At 35.5% G+C, this 16,219-nt stretch overlaps 1 protein-coding gene across 1 annotated transcript in view; it reads right to left on the bottom strand.

Moving 5' to 3' along the window:
- The window catches only part of LOC150079153 (glutathione S-transferase kappa 1-like), a 156,280-nt gene that overhangs the window by 120,598 nt on the left and 19,463 nt on the right, over positions 1-16,219 (bottom strand). The window contains exon 2 of the mRNA XM_090382970.1: positions 2,190-2,271. Within this exon, the coding sequence (XP_090239096.1) occupies positions 2,190-2,271 (82 nt within the window). The remainder of the gene's footprint in view (positions 1-2,189; positions 2,272-16,219) is intronic.

Here is a 16,219-nt window from a genome sequence, read left to right as displayed (position 1 = left end):
TACCAATCTGTCTAACCTATGAGCCATAATAAATACCACTCTTAAGCACTATAACTGCTACAGAAAATAAATCTCCACCATCTCGTGCCACCTTGAAATAAATAAAATGTTGGCTGACACTGCAAAGAAAACAATCAGATAATCCATTTCTGATGGATCATAGGACACAAAAGAATACCTAGAAATAAAACTGCAGACCAGGCATCAACAACAAGCTAACTGTGATGTAACTTTCTTTCAGATCCCTTCCATTTACTTAAACCCATAATACAGCAAGATTGTATTAAATAATGGACTGAAATCTGGCAGAACCAACCAAATAATTAAGCTGCTACAACTAAAGCCTAGGCCACAAGTATGGAACTCCAGCTTTAGGACAGACTGGCATGAAGAGGTAGTGTTTGCTTGGGCATACATCAGACACACCCATCTAACACATCTATTCCTACTTACAGATGGAGATTCACCTACCTGTTCACTTTGCCAATCTACACTCACAGCAAAGCACATCCTGTTAGGTTTGTTTTTGTAATTAATTATCCAGTGCAGATCAAAAAAGATACGGCAAGAAGGGATGGGAAAGAAGGCTTCAGATTTTAGCTGCATAATCGTGCAAAAAGTTTTCAGTATCAGCCTATCAGAAATGTAGCTTTTGGCTTCATTACAGCATCAAAACAAATCTATAGAACTACAACACTTACTTGGGAATGATAAAAATGTGGCTGAACTTTTTCCCTTTTTAAAAAGGATTCATTTGTACAACTTATTTTAGTATGATCACGTATTTATTTTCATATAACAATATAATGCTAATGCTAAATGGAATGAGGTTATAATGGAATGAGATTATAAGTACCAAAGATGCAGAATTTTATGCTCGCTTAAAACAGATGAGTTTTTATGGAAATTTTTACCATCTTCTTGATTAATTAACATATCAAATTGTGTTTTACTTATAGATTAAATTGTCTTAGTCACGTTCATTAGCTGATTTTTTAAATTTAGGTAGTGATTTTGTAAGTTATGACTCACTACCCGTACTGCTATTGTATCTGTGTTTTGGCACGAATATTGCAGCACGTAACCAGTAGTGAAGAGGAATAGAGGAATTGTGATAAATAAGTAGCTGGAAGGTTCTAATTTGCACATTTACAGTCCACGGGGACCTCCCTGAATCCAAAGATTTAAAAATCATACAATATAAATAACAATATTCAGTCCAATTTTAACATCATTTATGTCAAAGGGTTTGCTTACCTCCTTTGCTGCCTCCCCTAATATGAATGGATAGATTCCATCCACTCTAGGTGCCTTTTTTAAGTTTAACTTTAACAATTTCTATTTTTAACAATTTTTAACAAAAACATTCAGCTACCTGTTAGAGTTTGATAAACTTCTGGCATCCCCTCCCCTAAAGAATTCCTTGTGTGACAGTAGGTGCAAAATACCTATTCAGCCTTTAAGCAACCTGAGCAGGATCACCAACAGTTAAACGATCGACATCATGGTGACCAAGACTCAACCCCTTCCTTCTACTGTTAATATAAGGAAAGAAGTCTTTGCTGATTTTCTTGACTTGCCAGAGTGTGCTTTTAGATACACACGCTCTAGAGAGAATATTTCAAAGAACTTTTTTTTTTTTCTTTTTTTAATTAAATAAAATTGGTTTACATTTATTAAGAAGTACACTGACGAATTTTTAGACTAAATTGAGGATGAGGCACAACCTTCCCACTGAATAAAGAGCACACTAGGCACAAAAGAGCAAATTAGGCAAAATTTAAAAATCATACAATATAAATAACAATATTCAGTCCAATTTTAACATCAAATTCAAAAATTTCAGCCCATATAAGACAAAGGAGAACAAATAGCCTAAATCTAAAAATAAGTGAGACTTTTAATTTCAATCTATTAATCTACCAAGACTGTTATCAATTTAGCAGTTATTTAGTAGAGAACTGTTTTAGGGGAAAAAAACTCTTCACAATGAACTTTCACACAATAAAATTGTGATTATTATTTTTCTCTTGATATATTTCTGAGATTTTAATGCCTGTGAATGAAAAACTAAGTCATATGATAAGTGTCAATCATGGAACAAATAGTGTTATCATGAAATTATCATAATTTAAATTTTATTGTAATCTTAAGCACTCATTTTAGTTTGCAATTTTTAAAGGACATACCTGTTTCTTTCATTATTCCAGCAAGAAGGAAGGGTTTAAGTATCAAGTCAATATTCCATTTTGACTTGTATCGACAGAGTACCTATTGTGATAACTAATAAATTATTCAAAATTGACTATTTTATAATTGATAAATATTACAAAAAATTCACTTTAAATAATAATTTTTAATTAGACAGATCATTCATCAACCACACAGTTATTTTACGGATTGTGTCTCTGCCTCTTATTATTATTTTTTTAATGCTGGCTTCCAAACACAAAAGGTATTAGAACCTATAATACTTCAGTATAGTGTAAAGAGTATTCATGTCAAATGGCATCAGGGGTTCTCCCCATCTCTGCATATACATTATCATGTGAAACAGAACACTCTTGAGGCCAGAGATTTAAAAGTGCAGGATATTGTATATGTGTGGTGTCATGTACCATTAATAAAAATCAGACACCACTTCAACCAATCTATAAGAGCCAGGGTGATGTAACTTAAAGTTAACTCCAATAAATCTGATGACTCAACTGAACATGTCTCAGGCTAAGAGACTGAAAGTCAACAGCTCAGCCTACTGTTCCATACTTTTTGGTGATACATTTTTTATCAACACAACCCGTTAGGAAATTATACCCATTCTTAGTACAGAAGACTATAGAGTCCATGGTTGGATCATCAAAAATGATAAAATGATTACAATTCAAGTGATCTCTTAGTAGAAACCTCACTAACTCATCAATCTGAGAAATTGTTAAAAACAAAAACCTTTGTGGAACTACCAGTTGAAATTACCATTACACATAATTCCCCAAATACATCAAAAGGTGTTATTACTGAATGGGAGGCGCCTCCGTAGCCAGGTGGGAAGGAGCAGCAGTGCGTAGCACACGCTTCTTGATTAGACCAGGGTTCGAGTTCGTCACCACCAAATACGGAGGATGCGGAAAGGTCAGGGAATGACCACCGCATATCCCGGAGCAATATGGCCTTAGTTGCTACTGCTCCTAAAAAAAAAAAAAAAACAAATAACAACAACTGAATGGGACCTTTTGACTGTTTCACAGGAAGAATTACTGCGCGAGATAACAGAACAAGTGATACATATTAGGAGGATAATGATGAAGAAAGATGGCATTCTCATTCCATTCTGATCAGTTAATCTCACCTTTAACAATCCTTCTATTCCCAATTCAGTTAAAGCAGGATATTTAAATTTCAAAATCCGGTCATATATATACCAAATCCAATAAGGTGATCCCATCTGTCTGCTCTGTGGATCAAAAGAACATGATCAAGCAAACTGTACCTCCACTTCACCACTCTGTCCAAAATGTCATGGAAATCACCCTGCATTTTCGAAGACATATGAAATGTTGATATTGGTAAAACAAATAAAAAATACAAAATAGAAAATAAAATGTCATCTGGAAGCAAGAAAACAGATACTTGCCACCAAAGCTTCAAGTTCCTATGCTTCAGCAGTGAAATGAGAGCAAACTATAGTCACTCAAATAGAGGTGGTAATACCTCCAAATCAAATGATAGACTGGAATAAAGTATTGTTAATGACAAAAACAACTTCAAATGAAAAATCCAGTGCTAAAGAGCATAATATTCCTGTGCTTGAATCAGAATTAACATCTTCAAAAACAAACAGCATCTAGTAAGACTGATGAACAGGCAGAGAACATACTACAATGGTTTGTTTGTTTGTTTCTTTGTTTGGATTTTTATGGTGCAAAAACAACTCTGATCATAATGCGGCACATCACAATTAAAATTTAAAAAGATCGAAATTTTGGTAACCTTTAAAAAGGTTACCTCATTGAAAAGTTATATATCTACTGTACATCAATATATAAAAATTAGTACAGCAATAAAAGCAAGTTATTTACATTAAATACATGTTGACGGCTTTTAGAAAATTAAAAATGGCTGACATGGTCATTGTCGGACAAAATCACGTACTAGAACTTCATCCCGCAGAAGATATTGATACACTAAGTCCTATTTTTTTCTAAGAAACCAGACCCAAATATGATAAACGAAAAAACTCAAAAGCGCAGTCAGATTCAACAACTAGTCTCGGGACCTAAATAATGCAGCATGTTATTATACAATGAAACTGTTGTGGTTTATGTGCAAAATCGAATGAAAAAAAGATATTATTTGGCAATATAAACCAGTCTGCATTGAGGTGTTAGACACATCTAACACCTCAATCCTTACCCACATTTCAAAACTATACACTATTCCGGAGAGATGGAAATGATAATACAACTGCCAAAGGAGGAGTGGCAATTTTGGTGAATAATAATACCAGCTAAGCAAATAACATTAAAAACCAACTTAGTAGCAGTGAGAATAACCATTGGAATTTCTATCACAATCTCATCCCTTTATCTTTCACCAAATCTTCCTCTCTCCAGGTCAGAATTAAATGATCTGACTATGCATTTACAACCGCCCTATTGCCTCAGGGGAGATATGAATGCCCATCATCATTTCTGGGGATCTTCTCACATGGACAGTAGAGGTAACTTGATCGGAACTTTCCTAGATGATCAACAACTGAATTTACTGAACACCAATCTCACACATATCAGTTTGGCTACAGGTATCACTTCTGCAATAGACTTAACAATATGTTCTCCTCAATTTTTCCCAATATAGAATGGTTTGTATTAAATGATCCTTACAACAGTGATCATTTTCTGATACTATGTTCAATCAGACACAACTGACTCTAACAAAAGAAACTAGAACAGTATGGAATTTTAAAAAAGCTAATTGGAGTAAGTATATGCAATTAATCCAGCTGGATAAGTAATTAATACTCTCTGCCAATAGATGATGCTGCCATATATATCAACAACCAACTGTTAGAAGCAATAAAAGCTACAATACTTCAAATAAGTAAGGCAAGGCAGGCACGGTACAGCTCTTGGTGGAATGTAGAATGTGTGGTAGCAAAAACAAAACAAAATTGTGCATGGAATGAATTCTGAAAATATCCAACTACAGCAAATTTTATTATATATAAAAAAGCCAAAGCTGAAGCTAGGCGAATTCAGAGAAAGGCCAAGAAAAATTCCTGGATCACAGTTTGCTTCAACACTTACTAGGAACTTGAGTCCTGGTTTGGTGTGGAAGATATCCAAGCATACAATGTCCAATTTTCCATTGGAAAGGGCAGGATGTTTCCTCAACAGAGGAGATATCAGAAATTCTGCCTGAATCTTTTGCTTCTACATCAGCAGTCACAAGCTACAGCACTGATTTTCAAAAATTTAAAATACATGCTGAATGGAGTGAGTTGATTTTCTCTACCACTACATCTCATTCATATAATCTACCATTCATAAAAGAGGAATTACTTACAACCATTAGAAATTTTCCTAATAGCACACTCCAATGTATAATGGCATTTATTATACTATGATACAGCACCTAAACTCTGATTCTTTGTATATGCTACTAGTCTTATATAATAGAATTTTTCTCAGCAACTATCCAACCATATGATGGCATGCAATTGTCCTTGCATTTCCTAAACTTGGAAAAGATCCTTCCTATACCTATAAATATCACCCTATCTCACTGACCAGTTTCTTAGGAAAAATCTTCGAATGAATGGTGCATAGCAGACTTACGTGGTTGCTAGAAAAAAAAGAATGTTTTCTCACCCCCACCATATTTGGATTCAGGAAAAACAAATCAATGCTAGATCTACAAGTCACAGTTGAAACAAATATTAGAAACACATAAGAAAACAGCATATGGTGATGATAAATCTAGATCTTTAAAATGTTTTTGATACAACATGGAGATTTGAAATCCTACAAGATCTTTTACAGTTAGGATACGGAGGACAACTTCCTCAATTTATAGAAAAATTCCTTACTAACAGAATGTTTCAGGTATGATATAAAGGGTGTCTATCCACAATACATAATACAACGGGAAGGAGTCCCCCAGGGCTCAGTATTAAGTGAAACCCTGTTTTCCCTTAAGGTGAACAATATCACAAAGGTTATATCAGCTTCACTTGAAATCTATATGTCCGCAGATGATCTTTCCATTTCATTTCAATCACAAAACAAAACAAAAGGAGCTATCACACAATTGCGTGATAGCTCCAATTATCAATAAACAAAATAGAAGCATCGACAAAAAATAATGGATATAGAATATCTGAGAAAAAATCAGCTGTTATACACTTATGTAAAATCTGTGGTCTTCATCCTGAACCGGTTTTATACTTAAATAATTTTCCTCTACCTGTTGCTCAAAATTTCTTCTTCTTAGGCTTAACATTACACAGGAAACTAAACTTTCACAAACATATATTAAGACTTCGAACTAGCTGCCTCTCAAAACTTAACATCTTTTGCACAGTATCTTCACTGGCCTCGGGAGCCAACATTACTAAAATTATGTAAAACTTTGATTAAATCTCGTTCAGATTATGGATCTCCTGTATATGCTTCAGCAAGATGGAGCATGTTACATAGCCTAGATACCATTCACCATAGTGCTCTCTGCATAACTCTAGGAGCCTTTAGAAATTTTCCAATTAACATTTTGTATCCAGATACAACGGAACCCCACTGCACCTTCGGCAAGATTATCTTCTATGCATGTATGCAGCAAAAATATACAATCAACTACAACTACAAAAGCTACAATCAACCATCACATTCAAATTGGTCCCTTATTCATGATCCATTATGGACAAGTAATTATGATTGCAAGCCAAATGAAAATAAACCAATAGGAATGCATCTCAGACACTTAGTTCAAGCTTGGGAAATACATTTCCAGCACATTTCTGAACTAGATATAAATTCAGAACCTCCTTGGCTGCAGACTGCACCTTTGTCCTTATGATATCTTACAAATTGGAAGAAAAAAGACATACATATCTGCAATCATTATACAGAAACTCCACACACTGTACGGTTTTGAAAATAGAAACAGTCACCAGATCTACACGGATGGATCAAAATCAAACAACTCAGTAGGTGCTGCAGTAGTTTTACTGGAATATACTATATCTGTCTCCTTGCCTCATGTTTGCAGTATTTTCCAGCTGAATCATATGCTATCAAACTAGCATTGGATGATATTAACGAGCACCAGCTTCTTCCTGCTCTAATCTGTACTAACTCCTATAGTGCAACAGCAGCTCTACAGAATAGCAAAAATTCTTCAAACATCTTAAAAAAATCTTGATTCAACATCTTAAAAAACAACTCAGAGATTTTCATAAAGCAAGAAAACAAGTTTCTATGTGTTGGATTCCCAGCCATTTTGGAATCCCAGGAAATAATCATGCAGACTAAGATGCCAAAAATCCAGATCTTAATGTACATGATAACTTTCAGTTCGTACCTTTTGTACCAAATATACTTCCAATTGGACATAATTTTGGAGGAACCAACTGTGCAATAAACTCTGCAGAATAAAAAAAAAATCTATGTGTATGGTGTTCTAGTTCATGTAGAAATAGGCGGAAAGAAGTTATATTGACAAAACTGCACATTGAGCATGCCTTTCTCACATACAAACATCTACTTCTAAGTGAAGATCCTCTGCTCTGCTCTTTCTGTCAGATACAACTTACAGTAAGGCACATCATGATTGATTGTCCATCCTATTCAGCCGTTCGTACCATCTCCTTCCGATCATCAGCAAACCTGCAAGCTCCTCTGACGCTCTTTTGTATATTTGGTGACAAAGCAAACATAAATGAGCTCTTTATGTATATTAAACCCCCTTGGAATAACAAATACACTTTGATATATCCATAATCCAGCATCATCTAGACAAGACCGCAGTTATAGTTCAGACACCAGCATGGGTTTGTTATGGGGAAGTCTTGTCTGACCAATTTGATTGGATACAACAATGAGGTAACAGAGGAACTGGATGCAAAAAATAATTTTGATATCATATACAGTAATACCCCGACTTACGCTACCCCGACATACGCAAACTCGGAGTTACGCGGTTCTTGATTTTTTCGTTTGGCAACGCTGCCGCCCACTATCTTCAAGGTCGTTTTTCATATGTTATCGATATACGGTGCGACGGCGGAGAATGAGAGCGAAAGATGAACAAAATTCAACTTTGCTGCTTTTATGTTTTTTATATCAGTGAAGGGAAAAACACATTTCACCATAATAACGTAAAGACGGAGTTGAACTTTCGTTCAGGTGCCGTCCTACATAAGATACTATACATACTACTATACATAATAACGTAAAAACCAACACAATTCCAGCTATCGGTATAATCGCAAATGCAATTAGATCGAGTTTACTACCAGTTTATAACAGATTTCACTAGCAGAAACGCAACTGGATTTTTATTGTTTTATGGTAGTAACCCCTAGAAATGTGAGGTGTTAATAGTGTATCTCTGCCTTTATGGTGTTGTTTATTCAGTTGCTACATGGGCCCAGCTTTTCCTCCTCGTTTTGTAATTGCGCTTTATTCCCTAAAAATGAGTAAAATACTTAATTAAAAGGTGTGAAAAGGAAGCGTCCTGGTGAAGACACTGCAGATTCAGAGAGAAAAAGAAAAGCAATTATCGATAAACAGAGGCGGACTGGGTCAAAAATTCTTACCCGGGAAAATTTATAGTGGCCTCATACTATGGTTTATGGCCAAAATCACACTGGCCCACCGGGGTTACACTGGCCCCGGTAAGGCTTATGGCCAGTCCGCCTCTGTCGATAGAGAAAAAATATAAAATTGTGAAACGCTTTGAGCGAAATGAAAGACCATGTGATATTGCACGTGCTACAGACCTAAATGAAGCAACTGCGAAAAGCACATGACAATTGCAAACTTGACAGGTTGAAAATTGAAAAGGGCTCAATTGTAAAGGGCTTAAAAATTTTAGAAAACATCGACTCCAACGAAGAACGCGTTATAGCTACAAAGCAAGGAATAAAAAAATTATTAGCTTGCTACGAAGAAATTCTGCGTGAAAAAAAGAAGGCGCTGTGTCGTCAGACGAATTTGTTAGATTTTATGAAGCCATCGACATCGAAATAACTTTTTAACGTAAGTCATTTGTTTTTTTAATACATATTTTGTATTAATATGTATAAAGAACTGCAATTTTATTAATATTTTTCTTCTAAACTAGTGTTTTTGTTAGTCCTTGGTCCCAATTAAGCAAAATTTACATGTATTTATATGCAAAGTTGTACCCCGACTTACGCGAATTCGACTTACGCGATTTTCGTCGGACCCACCTATCGCGTAACTTCGGGGTATTACTGTACTTGGATTTCATGAAAGCTTTTGATACTGTTGCACATGGAAAACTACTGTACAAGTTGGAGCAGCATGGTATTAAAGGCAAGTTGTTGCTATAGAAATCAATGAGAAATTAGGAGAGTGAAGTTGAAATAAATATAATTAATGATGTTGAAATTTCAAATGTTTATTTAATGAAAAAACTTTCAAGCCTACAGGACAGTAAAGCTCCTTGGGGTTGATGGCATACACACTATAATGTTAAGGGAATCAACAAATGAGTACATCGAACTGAGTCTAATTATAAGAGCATCACTGGACTCAGGAGTAATTCCGCTGGATTGGAAAAGTGCCAATCAGAGCTATGTCAACCCGGTGGTGCAAGTGGTGTACTGCACCAGGGCGGCAATGACTAAGAGATGGTAAAGACCAATGTTCTGTAAACACTAAAAGAGATAGCAAAGACTAAGGAGACTAAAAGGTCAATGTATCGAAGAATGTGATTTGTCATATTTTATATTAACAAATAATGAATTTTAAATTTAAAACTTTTTTTTTTCAATATTTCTCAGATGTCTGATGGAAGGAAACGACTCTCTGGTTATGAATACAGAAAAATAAAAAAAATTAAAAGCGATCAAATAAAAAAAGTAACAAGTTCGATTACCAGGTTTCTGGACATCAATCAAGCCACAGCCAGGTCCATCAACTTCGATTTCCTCTAGCTTTACTACTATTCATGAAGAAACTGAAACACGTGAATTATAACCTGTCTAATATGTTGACATTCCAATTCAGCAAGGAACAATAGATGCAAGTGAAGCAAATTCAGATGAAGAGGAAAATGAAGATCATGATAGTGGTATACAAGATCAGCCAATTTCACTTAGTGATCCCGGTAAATGGCAGCAAATTTTAAATAATAAAATAAGAATGATGTTGGTTGAAAACAAACCGGAACAATTAAAAAAATTTGATTTTCCAAAAGATAAAGATAATAACAGAAGAAACTTTTCTCTTGAATATTACACTAAAAAATTACAAAATGGTGAATCACTTTTGCATAATTGGTTACTGTATTCAACTTGTATAGCATTTTGCAAAATGCTCTTTTGCTATAATTGTAAATTATTTTTACATAGTACTGTTTCAGTTCCACTTATAAATGGTGGATTCAAAGATTGGCAACATTTAACAAGGCATTTGAAGCAACATGCATGCTGAATTGCACTAACAAATTAATTACTTTGCGTAAAAATTTAGAATTACAAAATACAGTAGATGCACATCATCAGTCTGATAAATCAAGAAAAAAATAAGATGGCAATCAGTATTAAAGAGAATTGTTCTTTGCATTCAATTGGCAAAACAAATTTTGGCTTTAAGAGGTACTAATTCAAAATTATTTGGTAAAAATAATGGAAACTTTTTGCAATTAATACAAATCATTGCCAAACTTCATTCCACTTCATCAGAACACATCCAACGTATTTAAATTGATAAACTTCACATGCCACATTATTTAGGAGAAAATTCAAAATGACATTTTAAATATAATAGGAAATAGTATAAGGACAAAAATTTTATATAAGTTACAGGAAGCTAAATATTATTCTTTGATTTTAGATTGTACACCTGATGCCTGTCATCAGGAACAATTGACAATTATTTTAAGATTCGTAATTTATAAAGATTAAACACAAAAAATTGAAATTAGGAAACATTTTTTAGGTTTCTGTGAAATTGAAAATATGACTGGTCATGGGCTAATTACATTTATTTTAGAATTTCTGGAAAAATATAACATTAATAGTAATGAATGATGCTGCAAAAATATCCTTTGAGACAATTGATCTTTTTGGAATTATACAAGAGCAGGAGAGACTGCTTCTACAGGGATGGGATACACTTAAATAGAAAGGGTGCAAGAATATTTTCTGATGCTATCAAGGCAGTGTTAGGTGGGTCGGAAAACTGATAGCTTGGGGGGATACAAAGACTAATAGATTAACAGTAGCCACTGGCAGAGGTGAAAGTGATTATTCCACTGCTTCTATTGGAATGAGCAGAAGCCCGAAAAACAAGATGCAGGATATTTCAGAGACTGCTGGGAGTCACTGCGGTACAAGTAAACACATGGGTTGTGTTAGGGTAGCTAAGAATAGAAACAGGTGCATGTATACTTGCGGATACACCAATGCTAGGAGGTTGGTAAATAAATTTTATGAATTTGAGGAATTGCTCAAAGCATCAAAGGCAGATATTGTTGGGATATCAGAGATGTGGTGTCACACAGATATAAGGAATGCAGAACTGGAATTTGGGGAGTACAACGTCTACAGAAAGGATAGGAAGGGAGGAGGGGTTATGCTATTAGTTAAGAAACACACAAAATCAAAGGAAGTGAAGCCAGTCGACACTGCTGGACAGTGCAGTGTTGAGTCAGTTTGATGTGACATAAGCATTGGGAGATCAAAATTGAGAGTAGGAGTGTGCTTATAGGCCTAATGACTCTGATGAGTATAAGAAGAAACTGTACAGGGAAATAGAGTGGGCCAGTAAATTAGAGAGTCTTTTAATGGGGGATTTTAATTTCCCAGATATTGACTGGAATTTGTGGGTTGGTCACTCACACACTAGCTAGGCTTTTGTGGATTTATTCGATGATTGTTTTCTACATCAGCATGTTTGGGAGGAAACTGGAGGGAGTTAATACTCTTGATTTGATTATCAGTAGTGATTCTTCATGCATTAAGAATCTGCAGATAAAGGAACCACTAGGCGGCAGTGATCACAGTGTGCTGAAGTTGGATTTACTCAAAGAGGTAACTACCATCAGGGGTAAAGGGAAGGGTTTTTGCTTTCGTAAAGGCGACTACGACGGTCTGAGACAGTATTTAAATTCTATACAGTGGGACCAACTGATGATGTTACCAACAGCAAATTCAAAATGGGAAGCATTCAAAGAACTTATCTTGGAAACTACTAGGCTTTACATACCAAGTAAGAAATATTGTTCAAGGTTTAGGCCTAAATGGATGTCAGATGAACTAATGAGACATATGGCAGAGAAGAAAAATGCATGGGATACATACAAATTAACACGTAACACTGTAACCAAGTTACAAAGGAGGTTAGGCAGGTGATAATAGATTACGAGAAATCTTTGGCAAGGGATGCAAAGAAAAATAGCAAAGAGTTCTTTAGTTATGTAAACTCTAGAAGGAAGGGGATGATTCAGATTGGTCCACTTGATATCGATGGGTCAACTGTTGATGATCCTGCTCAAGTAGCTAACAAACTAAATGAATATTTTGCATCGACATTCATACATGAGGAGTTATTCAGCAAGGGGAATGCCAGAGGTGTATTCAACTCAGGCAGTAAGCTAGAGAATCTTGTAATAACTGAGAGTAAAGTGGAGGAGTAATTGTTAAAGATAAACATTAGAAAGACACCTGGGGTGGATGGGATCTATCCAGTTATATTAAAGGAGGCAGCAAAGGAAGTAAGCAAACCCTTAGCCATAATTATGAGATTTCCTTGGACTCAGGGGAGGTATCCACAGACTGGAGATGTGCAAACGTGTCCCCAATTCACAAAGGAGGATAAAGTCTGACACAGGTAATTATAGACCTGTGAGTTTAACTTCCGTTCCAGGAAAATTAATGGAGGCACTGATTAAAGAAGCACTGCAGGATCATCTAGACAAGACTTCAGTTAGTTATAGCTCAGACACAGCATGGTTTTGTTAAGGGGAGGTCTTGCCTGACCGATTTGATTGGATACTATGATGCAGTCACAAAAGAACTGGATGCAGGGAATAACTTTGATATTATATACTGGGATCTTAGGAAGGCTTTTGATGCTGTTGCACATGGAAGACTGCTGCACAAATTGGAGCATTGTGCAGCAGTGCACAATGCTCCAATTGTGCAGCATTGGCATTGGAGGCAAATTACTGCTATGGATAAAGGGGTGGTTGAGGGGGAGAAGACAGAGAATGGTAATCAATGGACACTGCTCATCATGGACTAATGTTATTAGTGGAGTCCCTCAGGGTTCAGTGTTGGGTCCATTGTTGTTTTCTGTATTTGTAAATGATATTGATGATGGAATATCAAGCTTAATGTCCAAGTTTGCAGATGATACGAAGGTTGGCAGGGTTGTCAAGGACACTACTGACACTATGCTGCTGCAACAGGATCTGGAAAGGTTGAGCAGATGTGCTGAGAGATGGCAAATGAAATTTAACATTGACAAATGTAAAGTACTACATATGGGAAACAGCAACCCGAGAGCAATGTATCAACTCTGTGGTACTATACTGACAGTGGTAGAGAATGAAAAGGACCTGGGTGTAATTGTGCAGGCAAATATGAAGTTCTCTGAGCAGTGCAGATGGGCTACAAGAGTAGCTCATGGTGTCTTGTCAATGATATACAGGAATTTTTTTAGCAGGGATAAGGAGGTGATTAGTCCCTTGTATAAGGTAATGGTCAGGCCACACCTAGAATACTGTATACAGGTCTGGAGGCCTCATTTCAAGAAGGATGTAGGGCTGCTGGAACGAGTACAGAGAAGGGCAACAAGATTAGTGAATGGAACAATGGGGTGCTCATGCGAAGAAAGGCTTAAGTTTTGCAAATTACAGTGTCTGGAGACTAGGCACCAGCGAGGTGATCTGATAGAGGTGTATAAAGCCTTGAATGGTTTGAGCATGCTCAATGCTGATGGGATTCTTCCTCCTGTTCAGAATAATCACCTGAGAGGGCATAAATTCAAATTGAGGAAAGACAGATGTAGGATAGACGTGCGGAAATTTGCCTTTAGCCAGCGGGTAGTTGGTTGGTGGAACAGACTTCCATCCCTTGTCATGGAAGTTGATAGCCTAAATAAATTTAAGGCTCAGCTGGACAGGTATTTCGAACGAACGGAGGGTGAAGTGGAAGTTGTTGTTTTTTTTTGGCTGATGCTGCATAAGCTTGCTTTCTTGCATCAAATGCCTCTACTAATGCTAATGCTACTTTATAATTTTTTTTCTAGTAGTACTAAATGGTGGGCAATATTAAAAAACAAAGTTTCAAATCTTTCACTGAAACCTTTGTCAGACATGCATTGTAAAAGTCAAATTGATGCTATATAACCTCTAGTATACAATCTATAACAAACTGCTGATGCTCTTTATGAAATATATTCGGATTGTAATAATAAATTCAATTTAAAAACAAAACATCAGTCTCAGTCATTGTCAAATACAATTAGATCATTTAAATTCGTGTGCTCTACTATTATTTGGTCTTACATTTGATCAAAAGTAAATTTTGTTAGCAAATTATTACAAAATACACAGTTGGATATATTACCATTACTAATGCATTTAAAAAAATTATAAAAAAATATTTGATTATGAATCTGGAGATGAATTTGTTGCAACACCAAAAGATAATTTTAAAATAAACTTTTATTTTGCCATTTTAGATACAAGAAATGCAATAGATGAACGTTTTGAGCAGCTCAAGGTTTATAATAACAATTTTAATTTTTTACAATGTTTTAGTGAGCTAAGTAAAATGTCAGAAGATGAAATTTTAACACATTGTTCAACTTTAGAACAATGTTTCAAATCTGAACAATGTTTTAAAACATTGCTCAGATTTAAGAATAACAGTTATCATATGCCACCAGTGAGGAATGCCCAAAGATATTGTTGCTGTTGATCTTGCAAATGAAATACAAATTTTTCAAAATTTTATGTCCATGAATCAGACTCCAAAAGAAATTTTAAGTTTTATATTTAAAAATAATTTAATCACTCTACTTCCTAATATATTTATTTCATTAAGAAATAGTGGCAGTTAACAATGCCTGTATCAGTAGCTAGTAGTGCGTGCTCTTTTTTGAAATTAATATTAATAAAAAATTACCTCCATTCATCAATGCATCTGACACAGGTAATTATAGACCTGTGAGTTTAACTTCCGTTCCAGGAAAATTAATGGAGGCACTGATTAAAGAAGCACTGCAGGATCATCTAGACAAGACTTCAGTTAGTTATAGCTCAGACACAGCATGGTTTTGTTAAGGGGAGGTCTTGCCTGACCGATTTGATTGGATACTATGATGCAGTCACAAAAGAAAAATTATATCTATAATATTATAAAAATTAAACTGTTACAGGAAAACCTATAACAAAATAATCCAACAATATCTAAATAAATCAAATATTTAAAAGCACCAAACAAAAGTAATCCAATCCACTTAACTGAGGGGCCCTGATGAAGTGAGGCCCTTGAGTACTCACCTCGAATGCCCTCCTAAGAGTTCTAAGAGTGGAGTGGGAAATTACCGGTCTAACTTCAGTAGTGGGGAAAATCATGGAGACTATGATCAATGGTGGAATTCAGGATCACTTAGAAATGGAATTCTGAAGGATACTCTGCATGGTTTTGTAAAGGGAAAATCATGTTTAACTAATCTGATTAGTTTTTACAGGGTCACTCAAGAGCTGGACATTGAGAATAGTTTCGACATTGTTTATTTGGATTTCAGCAAAGCATTTGACTCAGTCACACACGAGCGGTTACTTTATAAGCTGGAACAGGTTGGAATCACATGGAAAATACTTAGATGGATAGCTGGATGGCCTCGGAACAAGAGGCAGAAGGTTGTGATAAATGGTTATTCCTCAGATTGGGTTGATGTAAGAAGTGGGGTTCCCCAAGGAACCCCACTTCTTCAGTATTAGGACTACTGTTGTTTTTAAT

The sequence above is a fragment of the Mastigoproctus giganteus genome, chromosome 10, assembly GCF_048544385.1.
Source record: "Mastigoproctus giganteus isolate SK-2022 chromosome 10, ASM4854438v1, whole genome shotgun sequence".
NCBI lineage: Eukaryota > Metazoa > Arthropoda > Arachnida > Uropygi > Thelyphonidae > Mastigoproctus > Mastigoproctus giganteus.
This window is presented reverse-complemented; position numbering and strand designations above follow the sequence as displayed.